General features: G+C 35.2%; 2 protein-coding genes across 2 annotated transcripts; both read right to left on the reverse strand.

Annotated features, from left to right (window-relative positions):
• Positions 1–5940: 5940 nt before the first annotated feature.
• LOC133335059 (uncharacterized) lies at positions 5941–6672 on the reverse strand. Its single transcript, XM_061543362.1, has 2 exons — positions 6329–6672; positions 5941–6274 (listed from the first exon to the last, which is right to left on the reverse strand). The coding sequence occupies exons 1-2, from the start codon at positions 6661–6663 to the stop codon at positions 5941–5943; spliced, it is 669 nt and encodes a 222-aa protein (XP_061399346.1). The 5' UTR covers positions 6664–6672.
• Positions 6673–12525: 5853 nt separating this feature from the next.
• Positions 12526–13282, reverse strand: LOC133335058 (signal peptidase complex catalytic subunit SEC11A-like). The gene is made up of 3 exons (XM_061543361.1): positions 13012–13282; positions 12769–12946; positions 12526–12700 (listed from the first exon to the last, which is right to left on the reverse strand). Exons 1-3 carry the CDS (start codon positions 13242–13244, stop codon positions 12650–12652), a joined length of 462 nt encoding a protein of 153 aa, XP_061399345.1. The 5' UTR covers positions 13245–13282; the 3' UTR covers positions 12526–12649.
• Between the last annotated feature and the right edge of the window lie 105 nt (positions 13283–13387).

Below are 13387 nucleotides of genomic sequence, written 5' to 3' on the forward strand. Positions count from 1 at the left end.
TAAACCTTAATCCGGATTAAGTGGCCCTTAATCCGGGTTAGAAGGATGTAGATGCTCCATTTTAGAAATTCGTACTTATGTGTATAAAAAGTACTAAATTTGGTACTATTTGCATTAAGTTCAGCGTAAAGAGATTGAATACTTAAAAATAGAAATTAGAATAACTACTGGAGTACAGGATTGAGGTACTTATGTGTACTAAATGGCCATCATTTAACCCGAATTAAAGGCCATTGACCCCGAATTAAGGGTAGACAAAGGGGAAGAGCTAGAATTCTAAAATTCCGGATTAAAGGACACTTAATCCGGAGTAAGGGTCATAGACCCAGGATTAAGGCTTAATCCGGATTAAGGGTCCTTGACTCCGGATTGAGGGTCCTTGACCCGGATTAAGGGATACTTAATCCGGATTAAGGGTCCTTGGCCCCGGATTGAGGGTCGTTGACCCTGAATTAAAGCTTAATCCGGGTTAAGGGTCATTTAATCCCGTATTAAGGCTTACTCCAAATTTTGGGTCATTGACCCCGTATTAAAGGCCATAATTTAACCCGAATTAAAGGTCATTGACCCCGAATTAAGGGTAGACAAAGGGGAAGAGCTAGAAATCTGAAATGTTGGATGTGGTTCACGGATGGAAAGTTAGAAGGATGTAGATGCTCCATTTTAGAAATTCGTACCTATGTGTATGAAAAGTACTAAATTTGGTACTATTTGCATTAAGTTCAGCGTAAAGAGATTGAATACTTAAAAATAGGAATTAGGATTACAATTGGAGTACAGGATTGAGGTACTTATGTGTACTAAATGGCCATCATTTAACCCGAATTAAAGGTCATTGACCCCGAATTAAGGGTAGACAAAGGGGAAGAGCTAGAATTCTAAAATTCCGAATTAAAGGACGCTTAATCCGGAGTAAGGGTTATAGACCCAGGATTAAGGCTTAATCCGGATTAAGGGTCCTTGACCAAGGATTAAGGGACAAGAGACACTTAATCCGGATTAAGAGACACTTAATCCAGATTAAGGACCACTTAATTCAGATTTAGGACAACTTAATCCAGATTAAGGACTACTTAATCCAGATTAGGGACCACTTAATCCGGATTAAGCGACACTTAATCCGGATTAAAGACCACTTTATCCGGATTAAGGCTTAATCAGGTTTAAGGGTCCTTGAACCCGGATTGAGGGTCCTTGACCCTGGATTAAGGCTTAATCCGGATTAAGGGACATTTAATAGTAATACTAATTCCTATTTTTAAGTATTCAATCTCAATCTAAAATGGAGCATCTACATCTTTCTAACTTTCCATCAGTGAACCACATCCAAAAGTTCAGAATTCTAGCTCTTCCCCTTTGTCTACCCTTAATTCGGAATCAATGACCTTTAATTCGGGTTAAATGACGGCCTTTAATCCGGGGTCAATGACCCTAAATTTGGAGTAAGCTTTAATACGGGATTAAATGACCCTTAACCCGGATTAAGCCTTAATCCAGGGTCAACGGTCCACGTATAGGCATAACGGTACCCCCAATTTTCAATATTTTGACGTTTTCGACCAAATCCGCTCAAATTTGGTACATTGGGTTTTTTAAGACACTGTTGTTATCATTTCACCTGCGAGGATATCGAGATAAAAAAACTAGAACGTAAGGTTCGATAATGAACTATAACCCGCATTTAGGCCTAGCCCCTTTGTGGGAGGTACCAGGAGTGGACCGATTCCATATCTTCGAACTTGAACTAAATTTGGATGAAATCAAAATGTTCTAAAACGGATTTGGTCCAAAGAAACATGGGGTCTAAAAGCAATATTTCGATGGGAAACATTTTCACCGTGTCAAAGTGTATACACCCTCATTCTGGGAGGGGACCTACCTACATGGGACCCTTAGTGTTATCCGCGATACTCTGGAGGAACAGAGTAGGGATCTCTTCGACCAAATGGGCAGGCTTGAACCGGAGGAACTGCTACTAAATCTAACTCTGACTGATGATGAACTGAACACGACGGTGATTCCGGCGAAGTCTACAAAGGAGGATTGCAGTGGCACCAACGAAGGAAGTCTAGACACGATAGTCTGGAGGAATAAAATACGGAACTCTTTCACCAAATGGTCAGGCTTGTATCGGAGGAGCAGAGTGGGGAAACACTTCCGGAGGAACTGCTACTAAAATAACCTTGACTGATGATGAGCTGAACACCACGGTGATTCCGGCCAAGTCTACACAGGATGATTGCAGTGGCACCAACGAAGAAAGTCTAGACCCTATTGAACAACCGAGTGCAAGTCTGATTCCAACAGGTCCTGTGTCGTCACATGCCGACAATAAGCTCCAAAGGCAGACTGCGACTGAAGCAATGTCCGACGATGGGGTATCTATCGATACCCCAGCAACGAATGACGATTAAAAGGTCGGAACTGCCCGAGAAGCATCCGATGCGAAGCACTACAAACGTGCAGTGCAGAAAAGGCTGTTGAGTACACCCCGACACAAACTGTCATCCATAAGGGTGATCGACGTGTGAAGGGCTCTGTCTCAAAGACCGATTCTACGCCAACTGACAAAGGTGAATCGGTTGGTACTAAAGCTCTGAGTAGCCCCACAGTTGGTCGGAATAGAAAGAAGGTCAAGTCTGGTAAGAAGCCATCGTATTCTGGAAGATCGAATACTGAAAATGAAATACTTTACCACTTTTTGAGTACGTGAGCAAATCACATTGGAACATATTTACATAGAAATATATAAATAAATATTGATCAAGGTTTGAATAAATATAGTTGACGATTATTGAAATAAATGACAGATAGAGGACACACATTTTATAGATTACAACCAGTTAAAATGGATGATTGTTCCCTAAAAAAGAAGATGTAGGTCCACATTATGATAGGTCCACATTATGATAGGTCCACTTCTCCTAATGTCCAAAAAATTATTTTAAAATATCACGCTAACGGAATATCCAATTGCAACCGAAATCACCAAATCTACATTAAATTCGAGAATGGAGCAGCTTCTAAACATTAATCGAATAGGAAATCCTGTGGGGTCTAAACACTAGATTGTGTACGTGGTCCACCAAAGCCACTAATTTTTTTCAATTTACATGAAATAATGCAGAACGTATTCAATTCATTTGAGAATGATCTGCACTAAATTTCGTTAAAATTGGTTATGTAAATTATTCACTTAATTCCCAAGGTTTGTCCGATTTGGAATAAATTTTGTACACCTTCTTCCCATCGCATATAAAGTGTTATCCAGTGTGCTGTGTGAACAATTGAAGCCAATGGTCAATGACATTACTGGACCATACCAATGCGGCTTCAGACCTGGCAAATCCATCATTGATCAGATTTTCACTCCTGGAAAATACCCACGAAAAACACATCGATTTAATGGGTCGAACATTGCGATCGGTAACGGCCACCTTTGAACAAATTGGGAATGTCTGGCAGTTAACAGCGAGAAGACCAAGCTAATGGAATTAACGCGCAAGACGTCCAGTAGACTCGGACCAACTGTGGAACTTGAGAACTACAGCTTCGAGGTAGTTAAAGATTTGTTATACCTTGGTACAGCCATAAAAGGAATGATAACAGTTTTGAAATTCGGAGAAGGATTGTGATGGCCAACAGATGCTACTATGGTCTAAATAAGCAGTTTAGAAACAAGGCCCCCTCCCGCCAGACCAAACTCACAATTTACAAGACGCTGATGCTACCCGTGCTATTATATGGATCTGAAGCATGGGTACTTGCGCAAGCAGATGAGGCAGCTCTTCGGGTGTTTGAAAGAAAAATACTCCGAAAGATCTACGGGCCGATCTGCGTCGACGGTGAATATCGGCGTCGAATGAACCACGAGCTTTAAATTTATTCGCAATCGTATTGAACTACAACGACTACGATAGCTAGGCCATGTTGAGCGAATGAATGAGAATGGCCCAGCTGAATAGGCATATAAAAGCGAGCCTACTGATGGTTCCCGTAGAAGGGTAGAAAACATCTTGGAACGTGGTCTTTCAAATTGGAGGAGATGCGCACAAGACCAACTCACCTGGAAATCTTTTTTGAGCTCGTCTTATGGAACAACCGTTCTGTAACAAGCCAGCTAAGTAAGTATGTACTGTATTGAGCCATTCGTGCTTCTAAAGCATGACAAGAGATAAAAGATTTTAACATACAGTGAGCAGCAAAAGTCATGGTACCTCATACAAATCAAAAAATATTCAGTTATTCCTCAAAAAGTAATTCACAAAAATTAAAAAAAATTAAATTAAAGTAAAATTTAATTTAATTTTTTTTTTTTTTTTTTTTTGAAACAAAATATAAAACAATATCGACATAGTGTCAAGTCCATATTTTTGCACAGCATAGCAGTGTGTTTTGGATCATTGTCCTGTTGGAAGTAATAATTATCACGAATGTTGAGTTTTTCAGCACTTTGATTCAAATTATGTTTCAAAATATTCATGTAAAATGTTTTATTCATTATTTCCCCAATGAATACAAAATTGCCAACACCAGTTACTGACATGCATCCCCATACCATTACTCCACCACATCCGTGCTTGACTGTTTTCCGAGTATTTTTTGGATTGAGCTCTTTGCCTTTTTTCCACCACACCAAAGAGCGTCCATCCGCCCAAATATATTAAATTTCGATTCGTCCGAGAATATAACTTTTTCCCAGAACTCATTTGTCACTCATTTTGAACTGCTGATTTGGTTCTGTTTATCATTTTACCTATTTCGTAATAGGATTTTCCCATTTCATGGTTATTAATTATTATTTTTCGCTCTTCAATCGTTCGTTCTTTTCTAAGCATTTTAAAAAATACTTGCTTTCACTTGTTGCACTAAGCAAATGCTTTTGGAAATGTGGAAAGTACCGTTATTGTTTTAAAAGAGAATTTGACTAAACTCTAAATAGTTGCCACCTATTTTAATAAACGATTTTATCCCATAAATGATGTGTAATATCAGGTCTGACCAGAGGTACCATGACTTATGCCGTGCAAAAATTTGGAGTTGACAAGATCTCGATTTTTTTATGGTTTGTTGGAACAAATAAATGAAATATTACTATCCATAGTTGTAGTATAGGAGTGAATACATAAAATAAAAATAATTGTTTTAAATTTTGTAAATTATTTTTTGAGTAATTACTGAATATTTTTTTATTTGTATGGGGTACCATGACTTTTGCTGCTCACAGTATAAAGGCCGAATAAAAATAATTTTGAAGAAATACCATCTCGAAAATTGTCTGCAAACACAAAAACAACTAAATCTTGGCCTATGGCATATTATACCTTATGTGTTCCTAAAGTGCTGGACTTTTATCCGAAAAAATGCACTCCCTTCACCAACATGAACTCCAATCGTGGTATAAATGTCATATTTAAAATTTCTACAAATTTTGTAAATAAATAAAATATTCCAAATTATATAAAATATTTCCAAATTACAGATTAATTTGGCTTTCTGCAAAATTCTACAATTTTTTTTATTTCAATTTGTTTAAATAACAATTGTCAATTTCACATTTAGTTTTGAATGCGAGCGGTAATAGTTTATCATCTTTGCATAGCGACTTAAAATATTACTAGAAAAAATGTATGTATAAAAAACAGTCTTATATAGTTAATAATAACACAATTGTGCGTGTTTCGACGACTTCTATGAAGCCCTTCGATTGGTCCAAACAACAAATGAAATATTTAAACACTCTATTTCTTGCCAATATAAAAAGAAAACTAGTGAATTTTTCATTTGCATTTGTGTGTGTATCTTCATAATAGAGATTGAGAGAGAGAGAGAACAATGGACACATTCTACACCAATTTGTTCAGCACACCATGGTCATCATCCATAGGCCATATTGATCCATTGGGGCCAAAAGAAAATCTGTGTATGTTTGTTGTTCACTCACTTGCGTGGTGGCATACCACGAGGACCCAATACACCCTCTAATAGATTGGGCCCAGGTTGATTTTTCGGACGGGGTGCAGGTGTCAAAGATCTGGTGTGAGGAGTACCCTCCTCCTTCTTCTTCATGATGGAAGTGGCAGCACGGCGTTGACGAATCTTCTCCTCCATGCGGGATGGTACCATGAAACAATTTGATTCACGATAAATTGGTTTGCGACGATCATTCCAGGGGAATTCCCATTGAATGGGTTTGAAATCACGGCGCCAGGGACGACGTGGTGTAAACCAGAAATCAACGGTCCAATCCTCCAGGCCGTCATCATCGACATCACTAAAAAGAAAGAAATATTAACATGGGTTATATATTCCATAATCTTCTACTTACCCTCTAACATAGACTCGCACAAATCTCCGAGAGCTGCGGAAAAGTTTCAGGGCCTCATTAAATGTCAAATCCAAGGCGGGTGTATCATTGATTTGTGTAATCTCATCACCAATACGCATACCAGCCCGGCGAGCCAAACCCGTGGGAGTTACATTAATGATTGTCAACGGTTCGAATTGATCAACACCACCGGTTACCTCAATACCCCACAATTCATCGAAGAAACTCATAATGCGACGATCCGTTTCCACGGTATACGTCATCAGCAATTGATATTCGACATTATCAAATGCATCTGAGGTATACTTGGGAATCTTAGTCCGGGGATCTTTCATTCTGAAAGAAAATCATCCCAATTACTCACATCACTTATGTAACAATTATTCCAATTTTACGAACCTGTTTCAATAAAATTCCAAGGTAAACGGTAATTTATTGTAACACTAATGTGGAAGAAAGTCGTCAAAATGAGGATCACTGTGCACAAGTGATCACAACGCACTTGCAAGGATTGTAGAAGAAATACTCCTTAATATGCTGATAAAAAATCGCTGATCGTACGTCTGATCTGACCGTACAATAATTCGATTTGAAATCAATTAAACAATCGTTAGTCTACGCTGTTCGGTATTTATAGTCTTTATAGCAATTTGTTTCCGACATTACACTTCGTCACATTGTTCGGTGACGTTGTGATTTTTCGTACTTCCTCTTCGACAATGAGGTTTTATTTCATGGTCAAGAACAATCTTCGTTTGTTTTTATTTCTTAATTTCAACGTCATTGATTTTATTTTAATCGAGTGATTGATAAACTAAAAGAAATTGTCAAACAATTGCCGCTTGTTAGTAATTAACGCGATCGAAGGTGTTCGAAGTGAATTTGCAGTACTCATCTCTTGGTAGGCTAATTAATTGTTTATAACAAAATGTAAGTTCTAACCTCAAGAGTCCTTACTAATAATCAAATTGGTAGTTGAATATGTTGAATAAAAAACAAATTTCAATATTCAAATCATCAAATCATCAGCTTCAAGGAAATAAGAAAAATTGTACGAAATAGATTTTATGGTTCCGTACACAAGAGACGTAAGCAGAGGGGGCCAATGGTGCCCATATATATTACACTGTAATATATATTAGATATTAAATTACGAATGCTTGGAGCTACCGATATATGAAGGCTATACAAAAACCTGCATCGATATTTTGTTACAAAGCTAAATTCCAAAGCACTGTTTAAAATTATTGCGAGCTCGATCGTGATTTCATCAGACAGCCTAACATTGCTAAATCGACATAGTAACCACTCAGAATCCATAATATCAAATTAGAGCCAATCAGCTGAAAAAAACGAGCATAAAAACCCTAAAGTAGGGGAGACTGGGGCACCTTCGGCACTTTTTTTTAGAGCTCTTTATCTCAGTACATATTCAACATATATAACAACTTTATGGCTGATTTTTGTCCTCTGACACTTAATTATAAAAAATAGTACCAAAGAGATATAAAAAAAATAGTATTAGTTAAAAAAATTTACAGTTTTGTAGAAAAAGTCAAATTCGCCGAATGTGCCCCAACCCGGGGTAGCTTCGGCATTTGATGGGGCACATTCGGCACCATAGTCATAGCCGGGTAATTTTCATCGCTATCAGTCTGGTTGAAATTCTGATCCTCTAAAGGCTATATTTGGTTTTAATACGCCACACAATGTTTGAATTATAGGACTATATTTCTAGTTCGCACACACCATCAGAAATAAGGGTTTTCTATCGCATTTTCGTCAATACAAGCACGTTTGATCTTATATATGCAATTTCGAGCCATATTAAAGGATTAGTTTTAAACACAAACTCAAAAACATTATAAGGAAATAATATTGCACAATCTGTATATGGCCGAATGTGCCCCACTTTAAAATGCCGAATGTACCCCGAATGTACTTTTTATAGTTTTTTTTATTTTTTTCGATCAGTTTTGTAAAAACATTATATTTTTAAATATTTCTATAATAATACACATCGTAGTTAACCACTTTTTAATAATATAGTCTTAAAAATTTAAAGTGTTATACACGAAATACTTACGAAATGGAATTGAAATATTACAGAAACATCTATAAAAATACAAAAACCCATATATCTAAATAAGCTTATTAGCTAGAAATTTCAAACTTTGTGTCAGTTATTTATTTCGATATTCGATACCTATGTATCGAAACTAGTGATGTACGGTGAGAGCTTCATATCGAAAACGCGATTGCCGAAGGTGCCCCGATGCCGAAGGTGCCCCAGTCTCCCCTACTGTGAAAGTTTAGTAAATATTCATAATTTTGTACTCTATATGGATCGAAAATACTAAATTACAGTATCCATGTATAAGAGTAGATTTTCGAAGCTTTATCTAAAAAAATGCGAACTCCATCGTTTATTTTAACGACATAACTAAATTGACATATAATTTTATTATGATACAAAATTTATATTCATTATCCGCGGTCTCCGGTGAATATTTCGATTTACCAGATGCATAGCACCATAATACAATATGCCACAATATGCGTGTAGGGTATATCTAATCACTGCCAAAATAATAATGGTGATAGTCCTACAACATTGCGTAGATTTTAGATTTTTTATATCTGTAGGAAATAATCGATTCACATTGATTTCCAACAACGGAAATTGGCACGAGCAACGATCCCCACTACAGAAAATTAAAACGTAAGATAAAAAGAGAGAGAGATTATATATACTCACACATGTATCATGAGAAAGTCTATAAGATCGTCAAAGATCTCCCGACAAGACAACACCTATAAAAGGCGTTCTGTTCAATTGTTTTTAAGTACTCTATTTAATTTTCTTTTAACCTTTAAGGGACCCTCTGAAAGGTCTGTTTTCATACACGTCAAAAGATTTGTTTATACATTTAAATGTCCTTGAATGTATTTACAAATCTATTTTATCATAGAAGACCTTTAAAGTATATGCGGCCCATAGTAATTTTAAAAACAAATATTCTATGATTTTAAAATGCATTTTTTAGAGTATTTTAAAGCTGTAGAGGCCTTTAAAAATTATGCCTATAGCATATATAAAATATCTTTAAAAAAATTATCGGTCTTTTAATAATTTCCAGGGTGCCGGAAAATCTTTAAAATATTTCTAATCACAAAATATATTAACAGGGCCTTCTGCCTATAGAAGATCTCAGGATTTCAGGATTTTCTGCTAAGGGGACCCCCATTCTCGGTTTCAAAAAATTTAATTTTGTATTTTGATTTAATTCGAATCTGCACTAATTCAAGAATGTCTCTATGAATTTTCAAGTGAAAATTTCAACAACTCTTGAAGATATAGCCGATTTATTGTGGCAGCATCAAGTGACGGCAAGAGGGCTTCTCAAACTTTAAAAGTATTTTTCTCCAAACAGCGTTTTTGCGAATGACGGGTACGATAACTCAAAAACTAATAATCCGATTGATTCCAAATTTTGGGACGTTTGGGACGTGTATAGCTATCGTATGAACTAGGATAAATCCAATCGGCCAAGATCTTCCATATTTTTTAACTTGGCTGTGGTAAAAAAATTGGTGATTTTCCAAAAAATATTTTTTTCAAAGTTCCGCCATTTTGTCGATTTTTGAGCGAAGTCAATAATCCTAGAGAGCCAGACATGTACCCTTTCTAACACCGTTGGAATTTTCGTATTCCGATGTTCCAGCGAGGAGTTATTATGCCCGCCATCAAAAATAAGGACTTTTCTTTAATCCCATAAAACAATAACAAAAAAATTTGTAATTTCTTTTTCTTTTCCTTTAAATCTTCAAATATATATCAGAAAAGTTACAAACCTTAACAAGCTTTGGTATTGATTTACCTGCCCATTGAAAATCTTAAACATTTAAAATCGGGAATGGGGGGAGTTCCCTTAAATGATACCCAATATCAAGAAAATCCTTAATAAACATTACTAATGAAGTCTTTTAAGAGGTATTACAATTCCTAGAAGACCGTTAAAACATCATCTATCTATAGAAAACCTTTAAAATGACTTCGTTCCAGAGACGAAATTCATAAGTTATTCTGTCCATGAAATTCCATTATATGTCATTCAAAAGACATTCTTCTCCCGTCCTAACAACTGAACAAAGTTATTTACAATAGTTGCATGTTTGACATAGTTTGTCTGTCCATTTTGTCTTCCATAAACTATAGGCCTTTATCCAATAAAATATATTTAAGGACAAATAAAATAAAATGTTTTATATTTTACGTCTCCTCCAAACAAGTGAATTCGATCTAACCAAAATGTTTTTATCCCCCACTTAAGAAATCGAAAAAGTAGGGGTTAAGACTTATAGCTCAACCATGGCAAGATTCTGACTAAACTATAAATTAATGTGGGGTCTACCTCAAATATACACAAAAAAATATACACCTCATTAATCCCCCACTTTTAAAAAAAAATATCTGATTCTGCAATAACCTGTAAAGATTCCATATTCTGTCATTATCCTTCATATGGACTATATCAGCCTTATTCTGGATGTCAATTCCATGTGAATTTACTCGCTCTTTCCCTTCGCCTTATTCTGAACAACATTTTCCAGTGAATTTTTTCGCATTCTCGCTTTCGCCTTATTCTGAATGAAGTTCGAAAGCGAAAAAATCCGCTTTGGGGAAAAATTAGGTATTCTGAATTACAGGGAGTAGGAAATTTTGTGCGAAAATTTTCGCTAATAAATTTAAGGGGAGTTGACTACAAAAACATAAGTAATAACTATTTTTATGAAAAATATTTACACAATACTTATTCTATGACGATTTAGAATATTATAAATGATAGTAAGCAAATTTTTAACTGGAAAACAACCAATAAAATGCCATTGGAAATCCTATTGATAACGATGCATGCTGAAGCAAGTATTGCCAAGAAATGTATAAAGGTAATAAGGAATATTTAAGTCGAGTTTGATTTTTAGAGGCGAAATACAGACATTTTGGGTGAGGATCTGTCTCTCAAGAAAAAATTTTAAAAATTATGGAAAACCCAAATTTGCCTGATTAGCCGCTTAACAGTGAAAAACTTAAATAAAAATTATGAAAGAACAAAAAAATTTTTTTTTTTTAAATTATCGTGTGCATGATTTGATGGAAGAAATAAAGGAGTAGGAGCAAATCATAAAATAACAGGCCATTTTAAGAATCTGTGAAATAAATATCGAAATTAAATAAAAAGGCACACAATTAGGTAGTGAAATAATAAACTGAATTAATTAATTCAATCGCAGATTTCTTTCCATTATTCGTTGTTGTATTCTCAGTTGTAGTTGTTGCATCAAATTGCATCAAAACAATGAACAGCTGTTTCACATGCCATATTGTAGGTTGCCATATTTTTAAACTTTAATTTATTATCTTTTAATTACAAAGCATTTATACAGCAGATTATTGATATTTCACATTTTTATTGTTATATAGTTTAAATAACAATAAAAAGTAAACATTTTTAATAAAAAAATCAAGAAAATGAAATATTGAAAAATATTACACAATTAAATTACAATGGGGCAACACACATTGCAACTTAAATTACAATATGGCCACACACATTACAACTTAAATTACAATATGGCAACACAAATCTATTTTTCAACCACCATTTTCGAAAACTCGAATCAGCATCTCGCATTTTTTGCGTCTCCCTATTCATTCAGAATAAGGCGAGAATGTGAAAGCGAAAAATTTTTTATATGCGAGATATCTCCCAGCGAATATCCAGAATAAGGCTGTATGTCTACAATATTGCAATACAACAATAAAACAAATCGTTTCATTTTTTTGTGTTTTTAAATAAACTTTAGTTTTGTCTTATTGTGTGTGTTTTTTAAATTCCTTGTTTACGATGGAAATAATGAAATGCAACTCTTTCGTTTGTTACTCTTTTTCAACACATTAATATACGCTTTGAAGTTTCTCGACGACAGAAACAATTATAATATAATATACAACTAAATAATATTTATAGGAAGGAATTTTTAACAAAATTGGAGACTGCATACGACTGTAGATTTTTTTACCATATTGTTGTTTCTATTCATTGTTTCATTAAGGCATAAATAAATTGTTGTTGCTGTTGTTCTTGATGTTTGTTTTGAAAAGAAGCTCCAAATGATTATTATTTTTATTGTAATTATATGACGTTTTATTCTATTACGTTGTCTAGAGAGAGTTTTGTGTTTTTGTGGCATTTGTTAGCTTTCAATGGATCAAGTCTTCTAATTGTTTGGTTTTGGTTAACAAAATAAAACCAGACATTATTCACGATGTAATAAAACAAAAATGGCTAAGATTGATAAAATTGCCCACTGTAAGAGAAGAAACAAAAGGGAAATTAATATTGAAATTTGTAATTAGGAAATTAATTTCGACATACCTTGACTTTAGGATATTCGTTCATAAATATCGTAATGATGCCAACATACGGCAAGAACCCTCTAGCCCGGCCAACAATATCCTTTTTCGTTAGCCACAATTGTCCGGGAGCGTATAAACCTCTGTCATCGACATTGTTGTTATCGCCCTTTGTCAAGAATTTAACGGAGCCATCTTCCCTGTAATCGAAGCGTTAAAATATTGAATTATTTTCGTTAAAAGAGGTAATCGTTTTTTAACATACTTTTCATGCAACTTAATAACACGATGTACAATGGGAATGTCTCGTCCCTCCACTTTGAAGACAACAATTTCACCTACACGAACGGGTTCTTCCTTATAGTTGGTAAGGAATAAGAGATCACCTCTGTGGAATGCTGGTTCCATACTACCACTCAATACAACAACAATGGGACTTTCGCTGCCTGTCACCACCATCAGACCCTTCCAGATCATAAGGGCGGAGGAGACAATCATAGCAAAGCTAAGAAATTGGTACAAGGACTAAAAAAGAGTACAAACATATTTATCTTGAGTATCCATTGTAAATTCATTAGGACCAAAAAGACACGTATAACCGCAAACAGAACAACCAGCCAGCCAACCAAGTTAAAGCTCTT

The sequence above is a fragment of the Musca vetustissima genome, unplaced genomic scaffold (assembly GCF_032173495.1).
Source record: "Musca vetustissima isolate MV318-11 ecotype Yass unplaced genomic scaffold, APGP_CSIRO_Mvet_v1 utg4833, whole genome shotgun sequence".
Taxonomy (NCBI): Eukaryota; Metazoa; Arthropoda; class Insecta; order Diptera; family Muscidae; genus Musca; species Musca vetustissima.